We start from the raw sequence: 17,324 nt of genomic DNA, 5'->3' as shown, positions 1-17,324 counted from the left end.
ATTTTATTCATGTTGCATTTTCTATTCATAAGTGCACTTATAAGTTATTAGTTCCATTTTGGTTAGTGTCATTTTCATGTTAGCATTTTAATTTTGACTTTTAAACAAAAAATTCCTTTTCATGTCATGAACGTTTATTAGAAAGAGTATACACATTTGTTTTTCTTTGTGATCTTTTACATTTTCGTGAGATTATCGTATTTGCGACGGAAGCACGCATCCACAAACTCCAATTCAAGGCATTTTCTAGTTTTCAAACCTTATCCAAAACGGTAATATATTTTATTTCATGTAAATTTTGAAAATGAAATTGAGCATTGATTGCAAACCAAATTGAGTTTAGAAGACATATTGAATTAAAAGAAATTGGTACTGATTTGCCATGTATGAGGAACATTCAATGAAAATTGCTATCAAATATTCATATTTGTTCAGAATTCTGTGATGAACAATCAATTTAAAGATATTGGATTGGATGTTATAAGCAGAAAACACATTTAAGAAAAAAAATGTGTTTGACCGTTCGGGAATGAATTCGGTATACATAAAATGAGGTTGTGATGGAAATGTAGAAAATATAACATATGATATACACAGCCAATATTGATTTATTTAAGATTTTTTTTGTTTTTTGCCAGATCCTCTTTCATTTCCAAAGTGTTCGAAAAAAAAACGTTTTAATTTCAAAAGTTAAAAAAAACGATAGAGCCAAAGCTATACATTCAACATCATCTTCAATTTGAAATGACTTACTGTACAAAAAAGTCAATTTATTTTGAAATATACTTTTTTTTTGTTTTATTCGGTAGAATTTTCTTCAATGGGTTTGTCGGATTTGGGCCCTCTCTGAGATTTTGGTTTTGTTCAATGGCATAATTTCACATTTTTGTGGATTTTCACGAAAAAATTCAAATTTGTGTATCAATAATTTTACTTTTTTAAAAAAAATTCAAATTATGGCATTGAACAAAAAAAAAATCTCAGAGATAATCAAAATTCGACAGGCATTCTTGATTTGATTTGGTCAGGCAAACATTGAATTGTTCAAATTTCATAACTGATGCATTATTTTTGTTTACAACTTATACTTTTTTCTTTAAGAAGCATACAAGTCAACTTATTATTGCTGTCGCTCTTGCTCACTTCTTGAGCATATTTTCGAAATTGTTTTACCAAACTAGGTTTTGTTCTAGGTACAATTTAATGTCACGTATTCATTTTTCATAACTCAAAACTGAAATATATGAATAATTTCATTTTTTCTGCGTTTTGTTTTTGGTGTAATATTATTGCAAACTTATCTATCGTAACGTCAAACAAATTAAAAAAAAAGAAAAAATATTGTAAAAGTGAAACATAAAAAGAGTTCAGTAGTTATTTTATGTCAACATATCCGTTTAGCTTGTGGTTTCAGAAAATGTGGTTGTGCTTCTGGGCAATGACTGAATAATTCAAAGCCATTTGCTTGCATTCAGTTTTGTTTTATCTCATCTTTGACATTAAAATTTCAAAATCACAATTTTCTCGCTCTCTTTCTCTAGGTCTGTATTTCATTCCATCTCCCATTCATAATATCTAATTGCATTTTAATTATTTGATGCATATATTCTATATAATTTTTTTAAGTTATGTTTCTGTTTTTGTTTTGTTTTTAAATTGATACAATCCATTTACATTAGCTCTAGTTTTGTGTGTATATGTGCTTTTCTCCTTGTATATTGTCACATAGAAATTAGTGAGATGATCATGAATTCTAGGAATCAAAACAAAATATTGTATTATGTATGTGTGTGTGTTTTTTTATAAATTCACTCAGGCAATCGATATAATATGTATTTTATTCAAATTATCAGCGGAAAGACCATTGTGTGTGGTTAGAATTGTGGCCAATAATCTCAATTGAGCCGACCACTTGAATTGAAAAAAGAAATGCATTGTTTAGTAGTTATATTATAAAAAAATTAACTAAACATTTCATAAGAATTATATATTATTCAATACTTGATGTGATCTATCCAATTAAAAATTGGTGCGCCAATTCACATCATTGGCCAGTGATTCTATATTTCTCGGCGGCATTTCTATATTTTTGCAGTGTGTTTGTTTGCTGTTCGCATATTAGCAATTGGTTTTGTTACTTCAACCATCATTTCTAAATATTAAATGTCTGTAGTAAAATAGGTATCGTACAAAATTTGCTTAATTTGATGATATATTGCCGTTTTGTTTGTTTGTTTTGTTTTTTTTTTTTTTAATGGCTTCTCATGACGGCCAGTCATTCTTCTTTTACTTTTCAATGAAAAATGAATTAAAATTGTATTTTCTTCTTTTCATTTTGTTTGTATTTGTTTTGTTTGTTTTTGAAAAGCTAAACGACTTTCACTAAACTTTTAATATCACTTACATCAATGTAGAAAATGTTTCTGTTTCCTCCATGATTAAAATATATGAAATCATATTATTATTATTATTTTTTTTGTTGTTGTTATTGTTATAACCCTTTAATAAATTTGTTGTTGTTGTTTTTTGCGGATTTATTTTTAGTCCATTTCATTTGATAAAGATAACAAACTATAACACTTTCATTGTTCATTAGTGAAATTATTAGAAATAAAACGAAGAAAAAAATGTTGATTTGTCTTGCTTAGTTGAATGTACTTAACAGACATTATAATGACATATTTTCAGCCAGATGAATCAGCTCAGCCAGATATCGTCAGGAGCTGAAATTTAGTGAAAACAATAGGAGTGATTGTTATGGTTATAATTACACTTACATTGTTAAAATCACCATAACAATCACTTTTATTGTTTTCACTCCATTTCAGCTCCTGACGATATCTGGCTGAGCTGATTCATCTGGCTGAAAATATCTCATTATAATGTCTGGTACTTAAATAATAATTGATAATGCTCCCTTCATCTTGCTTTGTTTTTCTCTTCAAGTGACGACACAACGGTTTCAGTTTCGTTCGCGTGCATAAAACATGAAACACAAAACTCAAATACAAAATGAACAACTTAAATTCGCTAAAAAAGAATTTACACACTATCTTATTGTTTTACTTTTCTAATTTTTTTTTTCAGCACTATATTGATTTTCTCATTCGTTTAATATACTATATTTTTGTTCTTCATTTAGATAGATAATTTTTTTTTGTCGGTTTGTTTTTCTATATTTTGTAATTAAATTTCTGTTTTTTATTCATTGTTCCTAGAGAAAATTCGTTTCATCAATAATTGCGTACACATTCTGTTTTATTTTTCTCATATTTTTTTTCTCTTTCTGTTTGTATCAATACACCAGTATGTTTCCATTATTGTTTTTGGTAGCTGCGACATTCCGTGATTGGCGGGAAAATTGTCTATTTGCGCCATATATATATGTATAAATATCATAATAATTTTTGTTTTATGTATCTTTGCTATTTTAAATTGGGCTGCAGTTCAATTCATACTGTAGTATTTTACATACAAATAAAGAATCGCTATTCAATTAGGTCAACTAATAAAATCGATTAAATATTTTTCTTATGTTTTGCCATTGGCTGCGGATCAATATCTATATAAAAACAAAAAGAAAATTACCTCTAGGATTCTTTGTTTTTTTGGTGCTTTATGATTAACGCGTTTACAAGACTCATCTATTTGACAGGGGCCAAACTACAAATCGACGAAATTATTTAAAATGTTAGAGGGGGCGGGAATAAAAATTACATGATATACGCACAAACGTACATTTCATATGATATATTCGATTTGAGTTTATTCATCGACCACGCGTTCAACCCCTGCTCTTCACTAGATCTATAATTAATCTGTAAATGGGTGAGCGGAAATTGTTTATCATGCCAAAATGTCAATGGTGATATTTAACTTTTGAGAAAATTTGCATTTTTTTGCTTTAAAAAAACACTTTTTATGGTTTGAACACTCAAATGTCTAACACATGTTTTCATTTTGTAATGTTAAACAAATTCCGTCTCTCTGCGGCGAATTCAGGTGTGTTAGGATTGATTTTTATGAAAAATAACAAAATAACAACTTAAGAGAATATCTCTAATGTTTAATTCATGCTCTGTGAAGACAATGTTTAAAAAATAAAAGTGTTTTTTTTTTGTTTGTTTTTCTTAGAAAAGCATTTAGGCTCTCTGTATGCTCGGTGTTCGAATATTTAATATATTCCGTTGTTTATTTTGTATGCCTTAAATTAGATCGTAAAAATATAATATTTGTTTTTTTTTTTTTGTATTTAAATTATCCAATTTTGTTTAATATTACCGTCTTGTGAAAAAAAAGGACTACAAAAAACTCATTTTTTCAATAATTAAAAAAAAGTTCGAAATTGGTTAATAACCATGATTTCAATTGGTTTCCATTGTTTTCTTTTCAATTTTGTTTTCACATGTATTTGCATAGCTTGTTCAGCCGATGCGCGGTTCTTAATAGTTCTACTTCCTAATAGTTTCACTTAAACATTTACAATTTATCGTTCTACTTTTTTTTTAGTGTCAAAAACAAAATCTTATCATTTTTTTTTTCTTTTCAGAATTTTCATATAAATAACAACTAATGTTTTATAAACTATATATTAATTAGTCCATCCACATTTCTGATGAAAATAATAATTATAATAAAATTACATTTCAGTTTATGTCTTTAGGTGTATGTGTGTGTGTGTTTTTTTTTCTTCATAATTTGCGAATTTACATATTTGTTAGGTTTTTTTTTTTGTTTCTTCTTAAATTTGTGATAACAAAGTTTTTATTTTTTTAATTAATCGTTAGTTTTATTTTTGTTTTGTTATTGTTTTAAGCTTTGATCTGTGTGCTCAGCTGAAATCCAGTTATGCTTGGTTCATCAAGTTCAGTTGCTGCTGCCATTGATATCACCTACTCTAAAATACATTCGATCAATTATTTCCGATGTTTTTAGAAAAACGGCGCAATTACTCATTTTTGTTATATTTTTACATTAAATTATCATCAATTATTTTGTTTCTTGCTTCCTCTTTCAACAATGGGTCAATCACATTCTGTATTTGTAGAATGAGAATTCAAATTTTGTGGATAAAAAAAAGAATCAAATACTTCCAATATAATATTTTATCTTACAAAAGAAATAATAATAATAATAATTAAAAAAAAATAATGATAATTAAGAACAAGACTAAACATGATTAACGTGTAATCTACACTTGCACGAATACAATTCTTGCTTGAATTTGTATCGTTTCCGTTTCATTCTCTCTCTCTTCCTCTTAAACTTTTGAATAAAATTTTTGACTTGGATTTTTGTTTTTTTGTTTTTTTTTTTTAATTAAAAAGATTCTCTCGAACATTTAGTATGGATATCATTTTCTTCATTTCTTAGTAGTCACAGTCACAATCAAAATTGAAATAAAACCGGCCCGAATTCTGCGAACGTCGAAACAAAAGAAACGGTAGTGTGCTTGATATTATACTATCACCCATGCATACACATGCGTAAGCACACCCCTCTTGAACTCTATTCATAAAACTACACCTTAAATTGGCTAGCAATTTACTTATTTATGTGCATGGGCATTGCTGTTGGCATTTGTATTTGCATTGGCCGGTGCTGGAATCGTATCGATTCGTTGATAGTATAATAAATATGGTACGCGTGTACCATGCGGATGCAATACACTCTTCTCACTGACACGCTTCACAGTGCTATCATCATATCGAATCCAATTTAAGTACCCAGTATGATAAACATCGGTTATGTAATGACCTTTGGACGCCTCCTTACCATCATGATATACAATCGCAAATAATCGATATTGCCTTTGCTTCGCATTGTATTTCTTCGACGAAAGGATTTCTGTAACACGAACATCGAACATCATTAATGTTTTTGTTGTTGTAGTTGGTGTTATTTAAATCATTTTACAATTAAAAAAAAAGACGAAAAAAAAACACAAAAATTTATAGAGAAAAAAAAAGAATAACTTACTTGGATCCAATTTTAATTCAATGGGAAAATCAACAGTCTTAAGTATTTTTGTACAAACGTCGCCTTTATAATCAAACCATTTTAAATGGAGTATCAATACAATCGGCAATTTTTCCAAAGTCATTTGCTGCCAAGCATTCACCTCTAAATTTGTTTTGGTGCAAGTGACTCCCTCTAATTGGTCCTTATTTACGAAATTCTCTAATGCCTCTTTCACTGAATTGGCTTTCTGCATACAAAATAATGAAAAAAGCATGAACAATTTTATTAGTATTTTATTTCAAGTCGATGAAAAAAAAAACGTGTTTTTTTCGAAAACTAACCTCAATATTCAATTGAAGTGTAAAGAATGGCTGCATAACATCGGTGGAATGATCACCTTCACGTTGCAAGCGTGATCTTAGTTCACCGCGGAAAATATCACTGACAGGCGTTCGACCAAAATCAGTTGATCTTGTGACAGTGCCTTTGTTTCTTGTTCCGATTAACTGAAATTAAACGTTTCAATTTTTGATTTAGAAAAAGCACCTTCGAAGACACCACAACTGAGTGTAATAAAAAAGTGTGAACACAATCTTACCTGCCATTCATTTCCTTCATCATCAGCACCATCACCATTTTCCATCCCATTGGGCACTGGTTCGGCTGGTTTCTCAACCAACTTTTTCAACTACACAAAACGAAAATATATGCCATTGATAATATTGAAATGTGTATGTGTTTTTCATTTCAGAATTTACCTCAAGCATTTCATCATTCAATTTATTTAGAACATATCCTAAGAATTCTTCGGCGTCTTCTTGTCGACCTTCGTTATCGTTCCGTGTGCTATTCCAAAGTTTATGTATTGCTGTTGGTTCGATTGATTGGTCGCAGACCAGTTCAAATGTAACATCTTCCTTTTTATTTCCGCCTTTGTCACGTCGATGTAATCGCGAACCATTTGGCAAATTTGAAAATTCACGCACCAATTCGACAACGGCATCAATTGTTGGTGTATTTGTTTTGAAACGAAATACGGGCGCATCCAATGGTATTGACTTCATAAGATTATAAAATGGCGGACATGCCAAAAGGGCTTGCAATATCGCATTGATATAACAATAATTTGACCGATTTGTTAAACCACGCGGTCGTAGACTAATTGAGTTATTGTCGACTTTGTATTTTAACATAAAATCTACGCATTGAATCAACGAAACAAAAGAGAAAGAAAACGATAATATTAATATGATGGCACATACGTTTTAGCATTACTTATTCATAAAACTTAAAATAATTGGAAATAGAGCTGGAATATGGTGTCGTTTTCTCAACTAAGATTTTGGATATCAATCACGTATGTTTCAACGCAGATGCAAATCAACTCTCGAGAAAAAACGAATAAACCTTCAACAAATGCGATTGAGCACTAGAACAGTACCATAATACATATTGTCATATGATAAGGTTTACATTTTTCTATCACAGGTGTAACGCTAATTATTTCATTGAAAAGATCAATAACTTGCTGACTCCATGTGACCTGCTTACCCATCGATATTTTGAACGGATGCGCTTAATGATCATGTGATTGTCGTTTCTTCAACTATGATTTTGAATATCGAACACGATTCTGAGGTCGCGCATAAAAATCAACTCTCGAGAAAAAACGTTTAAACCTTGACTTTATGTAAACGAACACTAGAACAGTGCTACAAAACAAAATGTCATAATAAGGTTTGCATTTCTCTATCACAGGTGTAACGCTAATTATTCTATTGAAAAAAGTCAATAACTTGCTGACTCCATGTGATATAATAATTTTAAATTGAATTAATTAAAATAAAAGAATTTGTCGATTTCTCAACTATGATTTTCGAAATGGAGCACAAATTCCAATTTGGAATGTGATTCGAAATCAACTCTCGAGAAAAATCGTTTAAAAGCCTTGCAATTGATCTTGCTCACTAGAACAGTTTCACAAGTATTACAAATATGGCTTAAAATTAATCTGTCACAGGTGTAACGCTGATTACAACATGGCATTTAGTGTAATTTGCTGACTCCATGTGACATTTTATTTTAAAATCGAAATTATTGTAAGTGGTAAAAATGTGTAATGTACCTCCTAATCTATATGATGATTCATCATTGGTTGGTTCTGAGCTATTTTGTGGCTGTTTTGCTAATGGTGCTACACGTACTTTGGTTGGTGCAGGTCGTTTGGTTCCGTTGGCAGATGACGATGCCGCCGATGAATAAGACATACTTTTTTCTGAGAACATTTTTTTATGAAATTATTTCGTCAATTTTTTTCCATTTTATGAGATAGTTCGAATATTACCTGGTGCATTTGTGTTAGTGGTGGCGGTTGCAGATGATGTTGTTCGAAGTGGTGGATTATTTGATTTTGGTTCTTGACTTGAATTGTATGGTGGTACTTTAGCGGTTGGTTTTTTCTGTGAATCCGAACTTGATGATGAAGAAAACAGTGATGCCCATGATATTTGTGTGGATGCTGGAGGTTTAGCTGTTTCACCACGACTGCTGTAAATTGATTTGTGAAATTAAATGATTTTATTTTTTTATTTTTCATTGTTAAAAAAAAAGTACAAACAGAAACAGATGCTGAGTAAAAGCATTGATGATATCATTACCTAACATTGTTGTTGTTGTTGGCAAATATTGATGGCTCATCTGTTTGCATGTCCGTAACGGGAATTGTTTGCGTTTCGGATGATTGTTGCGTAGTTGTGATATCTTGATTTGATTGAATCGATTTTTCGGTTGCAGCTGTGACATTCACCTTTGAGCTTTGTTGTTGATGTTGTTCATCTAGTTTTGGCACTATCGGTATATTGTTATTGTTATTACAGCTACTACTATTGTTACTACCTAAAACATGTTGCTTTGTCGCATTCATTTCGTTGTGAGAGTAATTATTTGACGGTACAACTGAAACGGCAACCGATTGTGTGCTCTTTTTTATGTTCCATGCCGTCGTTGGTGTTTGTTGAGCTTTGCTATTGGTGCGCACAACTAATTTCTCATTCATTGCCTGTACAATACCATTGATCGGACCATTCACTGGTCCCATTGGTTTCGATTGGGTTTGCATTTGTTGTGATGATGATGCTGGTGTCGTTGTCGTTGCTGTTGATGATAATGGTGGTGGTAGTTGTCCATCACCAATTGTGTTCGGTATGTTATTTTCATTTGTGTCAACCAATGGCTGTAACATAATGGTTTGTTGATTTTTTGGCACTGAATTATTCAATACATTCTTGATATCATTGGGTACAACGATGGGCGATGGCGATGACGACGTTTCAATCATTGTATGCGAATCATTTAGAATATTTGCAAAACTAGGCGCTTGAGCATTTTCAAACATTTGTTCATTATTTCGATTGCTATCTCGATTGATGATGTGCGATTGAATTGAATGCTCGGGCTGCTGTAACACAAAAAAAAACCATGAAGAAAATCGTCGAAGTCAATGATTTTTTGATTTGATTGCAGCACCGAAAAAAATAAACGATAAATTTACCTGTTTAATGTCGTTTTGATTAGGAATTTCGTTAATTGTTTCTGGTTCTATCATTGTATGCTGATGTTGTTGATGGTGCATATTTTGTTCCTGAGGTGGTGCCACAAATTCATTCAAATGCGGTGAATGATGATCGACTACTGTTTTATTTTGAATAAACCGGCGCATAAATAAATAAATATTTCGATTAGTTTATTTTATTCAAATGTTGGCATTAAGATTGATTGCTAAATTACCGATAAATTCATTTGGTTGTAGCTGTTGTTGATGTTGTTGTTGCTGTTGGTGGTGGTGTTGGTGATGGTGTTGCTGATGCTTTTGAGGAATGAATTCATTCGGTTGCCGCATCACAAATTCTTCATTTGTTTGTTGAGTACTAAAGTCATTTTGGGGAGGTAATGCCTGCGGTTGATTTGATAAATACTCTTCAACAGGTTGATGCACTTGTGAATCAACTTGTCCCTGAGAATACTCCAATAGTTGTTCCTGCTGAAAATATTTGTTGTATGAGTGTGTGGTATGTATTTGCATTGAAAATATTAATACTTACGCCCATTCCATCATCCGATTTTTCATCTACAACATAATCGAGGGGCATTACGGCAGCCGGATAAATAACCGGATGATATGGATAACTATAGCCATACAATGGAGTACCGGTTGCATGTTGAGCGGCAGTGGTCGAATGATGTCCGATGGCAAATTGATTTGGATAAAGTCCCAAATATGGTTCAACATAATACGGAGCAAAATTCGATGATTGTTGCATCATTGCTGGCGAGTCAATTCCATGTGTTGGCGTTTGTGCGGAATTAATTTCCTGAACCGAGTTTATTTGTCGCGATGTGAATTCGCGTCGTGTGTAACCGCCATTGTTACCACCTCTTCTTCCACCACGGCGTGGCCGTTGATAATGCGGCTGTGTTTGGATCGGATGAGTGGACTTTAAACAAGAAATAAAGATAAAAACGCATTTATTTGCGAAAATGGATCAAGATGCTTTACCTGTTCGACGCCGCTTTGATGATTATCTGGTATATAATTGGCTGGTAAAAATGGTGGTTGCATCGCTTGCGTATATCCATGCACATTTACGTTGGCGGTGAAATGGCTGAAATGTACACTCGGTATGTACGGTGTGAAGTGATAAAGATTACCAGCTGGGCCCACATGAGGTAAATAATTCTGCATGAATTGCGGTTGTGATTGTGGATAAATATGTGATTGAACATTATGGGAAGGAATGTTACTAGCAGCTATCGAAAGAATGCGATCAAATTGATATTGATTAGTATGTGAATCATTATTGACAATAACATTGGTTGAAAATTGATTAAAATGCTTACAGTTATTAGTTGGATGGTTTGATTGTGGAGGAAGTGTTTGCTGTATCGGCTGGGTTTGATTTTGTGAGTGAGGTGTTGGTTCTGCAATAAAACAAATTAAAAAAAAAAAACAAAATTAAGAAAATTGAATTTTAAGTTTTCTGCAGTTAACATAAATGCGAAAAAACCAAAAACGATAATCGAAAGTGGTATTGTGTAATCTTCTCGATGGATGATGATACTTACGTGTGTTTTGGGGTTGTTGCGCAGACTGTGATGGCGTCGATTGATTATTTCCCGATTGCACCGGCAGCTGTGTTTGCTGCTGCTGCACCTGTTGATTCGGTGTATTTTGCGCTTGTTGTTGTTGTTGCTGTTGCTGTTGTGGGGACGTTAAATCTTCCTGTGAATTTACGTGCGGCGACATCTTCGGCATTTGTTCCTTTTTCGACTGATTTTGTTTCGACAGTTTTTTATATGAAAGCCGGAAAATTTGCTTCGTTTCCGCCGGATTACTGTTTGTTACTGTAACATACAACATTAATTCCAAATAATTTCTTTATTTTAGAAAAAAACAGAATCAAAGTTCAACTGTGCATAGTAGTAAGAATTAAATGCGTTTAAATGTCAACAACATCCGTGTTTTTTTAAATGAATGAAATTGAAAATGAGAAAAAAATGAGCAGAAAAGAAAAGTGTTGAAAAAATTAAAACAATATGGAAAACACATATTGAAATTTAAGTTATGCCAAAATGTTTATGTTTAAATGATAATTGTAACAATATGATGGAAAACAAACTTGAGCTGATATCTTATTTCAAATGTGAATACTTTGAATGTGTATTAAGATGGAAAAACAAAATAATCAAAACTAATGTGTCATTTCGTATAGCGCATTTTTTTCTTTGAAAATAAAATCTACGATTTTCTTCAAACAAAAGGAGAATATAACAATGAAAGATCATTCCATTTTTCGAGATTGCCAATATTAAAATGAAATTGACAATAGAGGATGGTGTTTGTATTTGCCACCTCCATATTTTTGGTAAAGTCTTTCATTTGCAGATTTTTCAACATAATGGATTAGATTTTTTTTGTGCAACAAAAAGCAACAACTAAACATATTGAAAAAGAAATAAAAAAAAACTAAATGATCAATTCGAATAAATTCAACTTCAATTTTGTTTTTACACTTTTTATATTAGTTCAAATTTAAAATCAATTGAGATTTCAGTGTAAGAGAGCGTTTGGTTAATGTATGAATTGAAAAATAAAAATTGTACATAAGAATAAAAAATTAAGTAAAAACAAAAAACTTAAATCAAGAGAAAAAGAATTAATAAAAAAAGAAATAAGTAAGCTGTTCGATCTCAACAGATTGGTTTGAGTTTAAAGAATGGAATGCGTTTGCATTGATTGGAACAAATAGAAAAAAAACTGCAACACACACGTATTTCGAAAAGATGAGAAAATAAAGAAAATATGGAATTAAAATAATAAGTCTTGCTGATGAAATTTGTGTGGCCGATTGTTTTGTGTGTGTGTATGTGTGTTTGGGTTTGTGTATTTTTCGTTTTAATTTGTTTGTAAACTGATTGTTTATAATTTTTGGTATAAATAAAACTGTCTTATTTAGACGATGTTGATTATTGAACTATAAGATTGTTTTTTTTTTTTGGTTTTGGTTTTGATTTGATTTCGTTTTAAATTTTACATTGAATGCTTACCAGAGGTCGCATTATGGGTCGAATTAATAGAACATAAATTTGATTGAATGTTGCAGTTGTCGTTTAAAACTATTTGACATTCACTATCCGTAGAAGTGGTGGATTGACTAATACGTGATTGAACATCTGCAGCATCATCATGCTTTATCAATGAAGCTCGGTCATGCTTATCGAATGGTTGCAGTTGTTGCTGATGCTTCTGTTGCTGCTTTTGTTGTTGTTTATGCAACAAAGCTGATGACAACCGTGTTCTTTCAATATCGTCAACATCAGAAAGATCTAAGAACTCGTATTCATTTTTCGCAGAAAAGCCCTGCAAAGAAAACGCTATATCTCGAGTTCGAATTGTCCGATAATAAAGCTACTACAAGCAACCGACAGTTTTGATTATTCGTATATATATATATTTTGTTCGTGTTGTTATTGGGTTTCTTCTTTTCTCTCATACACACAACATACTCTTTTATATAAATTTATATATTTTTTCACTACGATGTATGCCGTTGATCATTTCTCGCTAAACATTTTCTCATTATGGCATTTTTTTTTATACACACGCATATGTGGAAAGAGATGAAAAATGGATTGTAACTAAAATCAACAACTATGCGAGAGCTTTGTGATTTTCCATCGAAAAGACTTTGAGTGTGCAATAGTGCAATCACTTTTGAGATCGAATTCATAAGATGCTTTCTCTTTCATTCAATAATAAACGATAAGATATCTCGATTCTAGTGTCTTCTTTTATGAATCAATCAATCGATGATTTTACTACTTATAATCAATTGGAGTGCGTATGTTGTGAATGCATTAATCATTTCTTCAAACATTGAATGCTAATTATTCCTCTTTTTTTTTTGTTGGTGCGAATAATAATATAAAAAGACGATCAAAAATTTCAATAGCTCCGAAAATTTCTATGATGAAACCATATCATTAAACTAAAATATGCTTCCATGTCAAATGAAGATTCTATTTTAAAAGCAGAAAAAAATCGCATATTCATGATTATTCATTTTGCAGCAAGAAAATCTCGAGAAAATCACTGTGCGTGGCACGATTTGCATGAAAACAAAGAAAATGGGAACGTGGTCTGTGTGTCAAATGCGATTATTCAGACGTCACATCAATAAAATATATGTATTTAACAGATCATTTTCACAATCAACTACGTCAATAAATGACACAAATATATAAGAATATGTGTAATAACGATTTTTTTTTCCTTTATATGTATAGTGCGAATGACCTTTTTCGTATTGAAAGTTCACGATTTTTTTTGTTTCAAACGATAAAACGAAATAAAGACACATGTCTTTTAGGAACGATAGTTCTTAGATTATCGATTCCATATTGTTTATAGAATAGTCGAAATGGACGAAATTGGAACATAATTGCTATGAAACAACATGTTACCAAAGCAAATGAAAGTATTTTATGCGGATGGTCAATATGATTTTGGTGAAGATGAAATATGTCATATGTCGAATGAGATAACTTTTAAATGGTATAAATGAATGGGATTTCGAATAGAAAATCAAAGTCGAAAGTTCTTCGATAAGAAGGCTTGAGACATGAGTTGCATGCAACATTCCTAACAAGACAAAAATAAAAGACATCGGGCATTTATTTGAGAATCAATTTTGTACTTTGATACGGAATTGTTAAATGACATTTTAAACATACAAAGGTAAATGGTTAAGTATACAGCAGTAAGATTGTGTCAATTTGGTTTGGCAGTGTGTGATGGTGCGCACACTGTTCCGATATTTGACACAGCGAACGCATTGATAAATATTATGCTAGAGCATGTGGTGTCACATTTTCATTTCATACAGAAATCGAATACAAATAAATCATCGATATTTGGAGGAAATAAATTCATTTATAAAATGAACGTTTTGCAACGATAACGAAGCGACAGACAAATATGCGACAATTTAAAAATAAATGTCTGGTTTTTATCGATATAAACACAAATTTTAATGAATGAGATCATTGTAGGGAATACGGACGAAATTCTAACCTAAAAATTTGTCATGCTCATACGGCTGTTTGAGAGTACGTGTAGTACGAAAGCCGCAACCGCTAAACGCCCACCTTATGACGTTTACGAACGACTGTATGTGTATGCGCCTCGATGTACTCGTGCATATGTGTCCGTGCATGTCATGTCGACAATTCGAAAAATATTATTACCCAAAAGTTCGAGAACGTATAAGAAAAAGAACCAAGACGAAATAGAAAAACGGCACTGTTACTTATTGCACGCACAATATTATCATATGGATACAGAGAAAAATGTATCAACTAGCAATGCTTGTCATCATCATGTTTGTCTTCGGTATTTCATGCATTTCATTATGACGGGACATTTTCTTACGTTACCATTTAATCACAATCGTTAAAGACTTGTTAATTTGATATTCGTTTAAAGTTTACACTTACAAAAAAAAACAATTGACATCCGATTTTCTCTAATAATTTTTAATAAGCCATAACATCAAGCTGTTCGTCTGAGTTTCACATTTAACAATCTATCAAAGATAATTCAGCACTTTTTTTGTCTTTTCTTTAACTCACTCTCTCCCTTTCTCTGAACCACTAAAACGTCAACACATTTTAAATTCTATTGAAATAATGACGATCATAAAATGACGATCGTATCTGGTAATTTCGATGTAAACTGATTCGATTCCGGATCGAAAGGTCTTGGCGATTGAATCGGTTTAATGTGTGCGTTGTTTTTTTTTATTTTCTTTTTCAATTCAATTTTCTAGTTCTTCAATTGTCTTCGGCCACTGTTTACTTGACTGCACCATGCATTTTTATAAATTATATGAAGTGTGTTTGGGTTGCTTGTGTCAACACGATGATGATTTGCAAAATAATCATACACATAAAAAAAATGGAATAAAGCAATACACAGTACAAAACAACACTGTGACACTAACCGAACGAGAAAATCAAATATATACTATAATTAAATTCGTTTTTTGTTGTTGTTGTTGTTGTTTTTGGTTTTGAACAGAAGAAGGAAAAAAGTCGTCAAAGACATACACACGCACACAATCGTGCATATAGTCAAATACGTGTTCGGGCTTAAGCAATGGCATGCACTCACACCATCCAATTGGTTTCACGACCGTACGGCTAAGAAGAACGAATCAAAGAATTGAAGAACACGAATTCACTGATTCACGCATATGCATACACACACATTACGAAGTTCATCTCTCTCACTCTCTTCTACTTTAAATATACAAGACAGCAGCAACAACAACAATAACAACAACAACATCAAGAAAAAAATGAATATATATATAATATCTGTAATAAATCAAGTCTTTCGACTTGTTAAGTCGAATGTTGGCATTTAATATACATAGATTTTATACAAACGCACACGCACATCACATACTTTCACGCATACCGTCACACAAAACAGACGTGCTCATTTCTAATTGTCATCCATATTATTTCTATTAATCATTTAGCCACTCTCTACATCAACAATAAAAGTTTAATTTTTCTTTTAAAATCACATATCACGTTGCACTATGTTCAAACGAAAAAATAACAAACAACAACAACAAAATCACGGATAAGATTTTTTCGAAAAAAAAAAAAAAATTATCATCGAAAATCGGTAATGATGTGATTTTGAAGTTGAACACATACACACAGGCACAAAGTAGGCAAATACACACTCATTCACTCACTCACTCGCTCACACCACATACAAGTTGATTTTAATGTGGTGTTTCGGATGACGGTTCCAAAAATGACAAAAAATGTGCTTTTTTCCTCTCTTGTTCAATACAAATAACAAAAAAAAATTCATTGAATTAAATTCATTGCATGAACACTTTGTATGCAATTGATCGGCAGTGGGTTCTGCCGTACATCGTAATTCACTATGTTACTGATTCCTCTTTTTTAGTTAGTTTTGTTGATTGATCCAAACCATAAATTGCATTGCATTTAACCCAATAGTAATAATTTTTCACTTTGAATTCGATGTGTTTCGTTTTGAAAATCGCAATATTCACAGATTCAAGCTAAGGTGGCTTCGTTCTCATTTTGTTCCCTCTTTTTTACATTTTCTCTACGCTTCAATATCAAACATAAATTGGTTGCTAAAGTCCGCTTTTCGATTTTTTTTCGGAATATTTTTTTCTCTCTGTGCATGTCTCTTTCTACTTATATATCGTATATGTATATATAATTTATGGGCGATAGAATTCGCTTTAAATGACATCGAAATAGAAGTGTGTAATTCAATGAGTCAATGTGATATTTGTGTGTTCGGCATGTAGAATTCTTCTATTTTTTTCTCTTTCTCTGTCTTGTCGTCGACCAAAAAAAAAAGATGGAAAAACAAAAATATCAAATGTGTGTTTCACTCACCAAATTACTTTGATCCATGGCACGTTAATATGGACATTGCAAGTCCTTTATGACCATTTTTATTAGCATTCGCGTAATGTAAAGAGCTCAAATTTACAAAAAAAAAAATGTTTATCGTTTGCTCTTAATACAAATAGATTCACTTTTTGCTGGTTCGACAGCAGAATTAAACTCACGATTATCTTTTTGCTTCGTAAAAAAAATGCGAACAAAATTTCAGCCACATCGATAAAGAGCGACCTCAACCGTTAACCATATGAACTGTATTTGCCATATGAAATATCAACCGGATTACTTACCACCAACGCCATCTGAATACATATTTTTCCATGCAATTGGAATTCGCTTTG

The 17,324-nt window shown here is 31.7% G+C and overlaps 1 protein-coding gene across 7 annotated transcripts; it reads right to left on the bottom strand.

Annotated features, from left to right (window-relative positions):
• Positions 1-4,722: 4,722 nt before the first annotated feature.
• LOC116345639 (ubiquitin carboxyl-terminal hydrolase 10) lies at positions 4,723-17,215 on the bottom strand. Of its 7 annotated transcripts, none has more exons than XM_031775162.1 (16): positions 16,975-17,215; positions 12,565-12,877; positions 11,083-11,361; positions 10,858-10,938; positions 10,517-10,767; positions 10,062-10,454; positions 9,748-10,000; positions 9,512-9,651; positions 8,619-9,418; positions 8,306-8,505; positions 8,087-8,236; positions 6,720-7,159; positions 6,560-6,649; positions 6,303-6,467; positions 5,980-6,208; positions 4,723-5,847 (listed from the first exon to the last, which is right to left on the bottom strand). In XM_031775162.1, the coding sequence occupies exons 1-16, from the start codon at positions 16,990-16,992 to the stop codon at positions 5,549-5,551; spliced, it is 4,101 nt and encodes a 1,366-aa protein (XP_031631022.1). In that variant the 5' UTR covers positions 16,993-17,215; the 3' UTR covers positions 4,723-5,548. The 7 variants fall into 7 exon arrangements, with proteins under 7 accessions (XP_031631022.1, XP_031631021.1, XP_031631020.1 ...); XM_031775161.1 differs by having other exon boundaries at positions 8,306-8,508; positions 9,512-9,648; XM_031775160.1 differs by having other exon boundaries at positions 8,306-8,508; positions 9,748-9,997.
• Positions 17,216-17,324: the final 109 nt, after the last annotated feature.

The sequence above is a fragment of the Contarinia nasturtii genome, unplaced genomic scaffold (assembly GCF_009176525.2).
Source record: "Contarinia nasturtii isolate CC-2019 unplaced genomic scaffold, AAFC_CNas_1.1 Cnas_scaffold_1371, whole genome shotgun sequence".
Taxonomy (NCBI): domain Eukaryota; kingdom Metazoa; phylum Arthropoda; class Insecta; order Diptera; family Cecidomyiidae; genus Contarinia; species Contarinia nasturtii.
Note: the sequence above shows the minus strand (reverse complement) of the source record. Positions and strands in the feature narration are given on the sequence as shown.

Bases quoted from the DNA above. Each gene is read 5' to 3' on its own strand.
- LOC116345639 (XM_031775158.1), bottom strand. The intron at 10,001-10,061 runs GTAAGTATTAAT...AAATATTTTCAG, and splicing joins AATCGGATGATGGAATGGGC to CAGGAACAACTATTGGAGTA. The intron at 9,419-9,511 runs GTAAATTTATCG...TTTGTGTTACAG, and splicing joins ATCAAAACGACATTAAACAG to CAGCCCGAGCATTCAATTCA.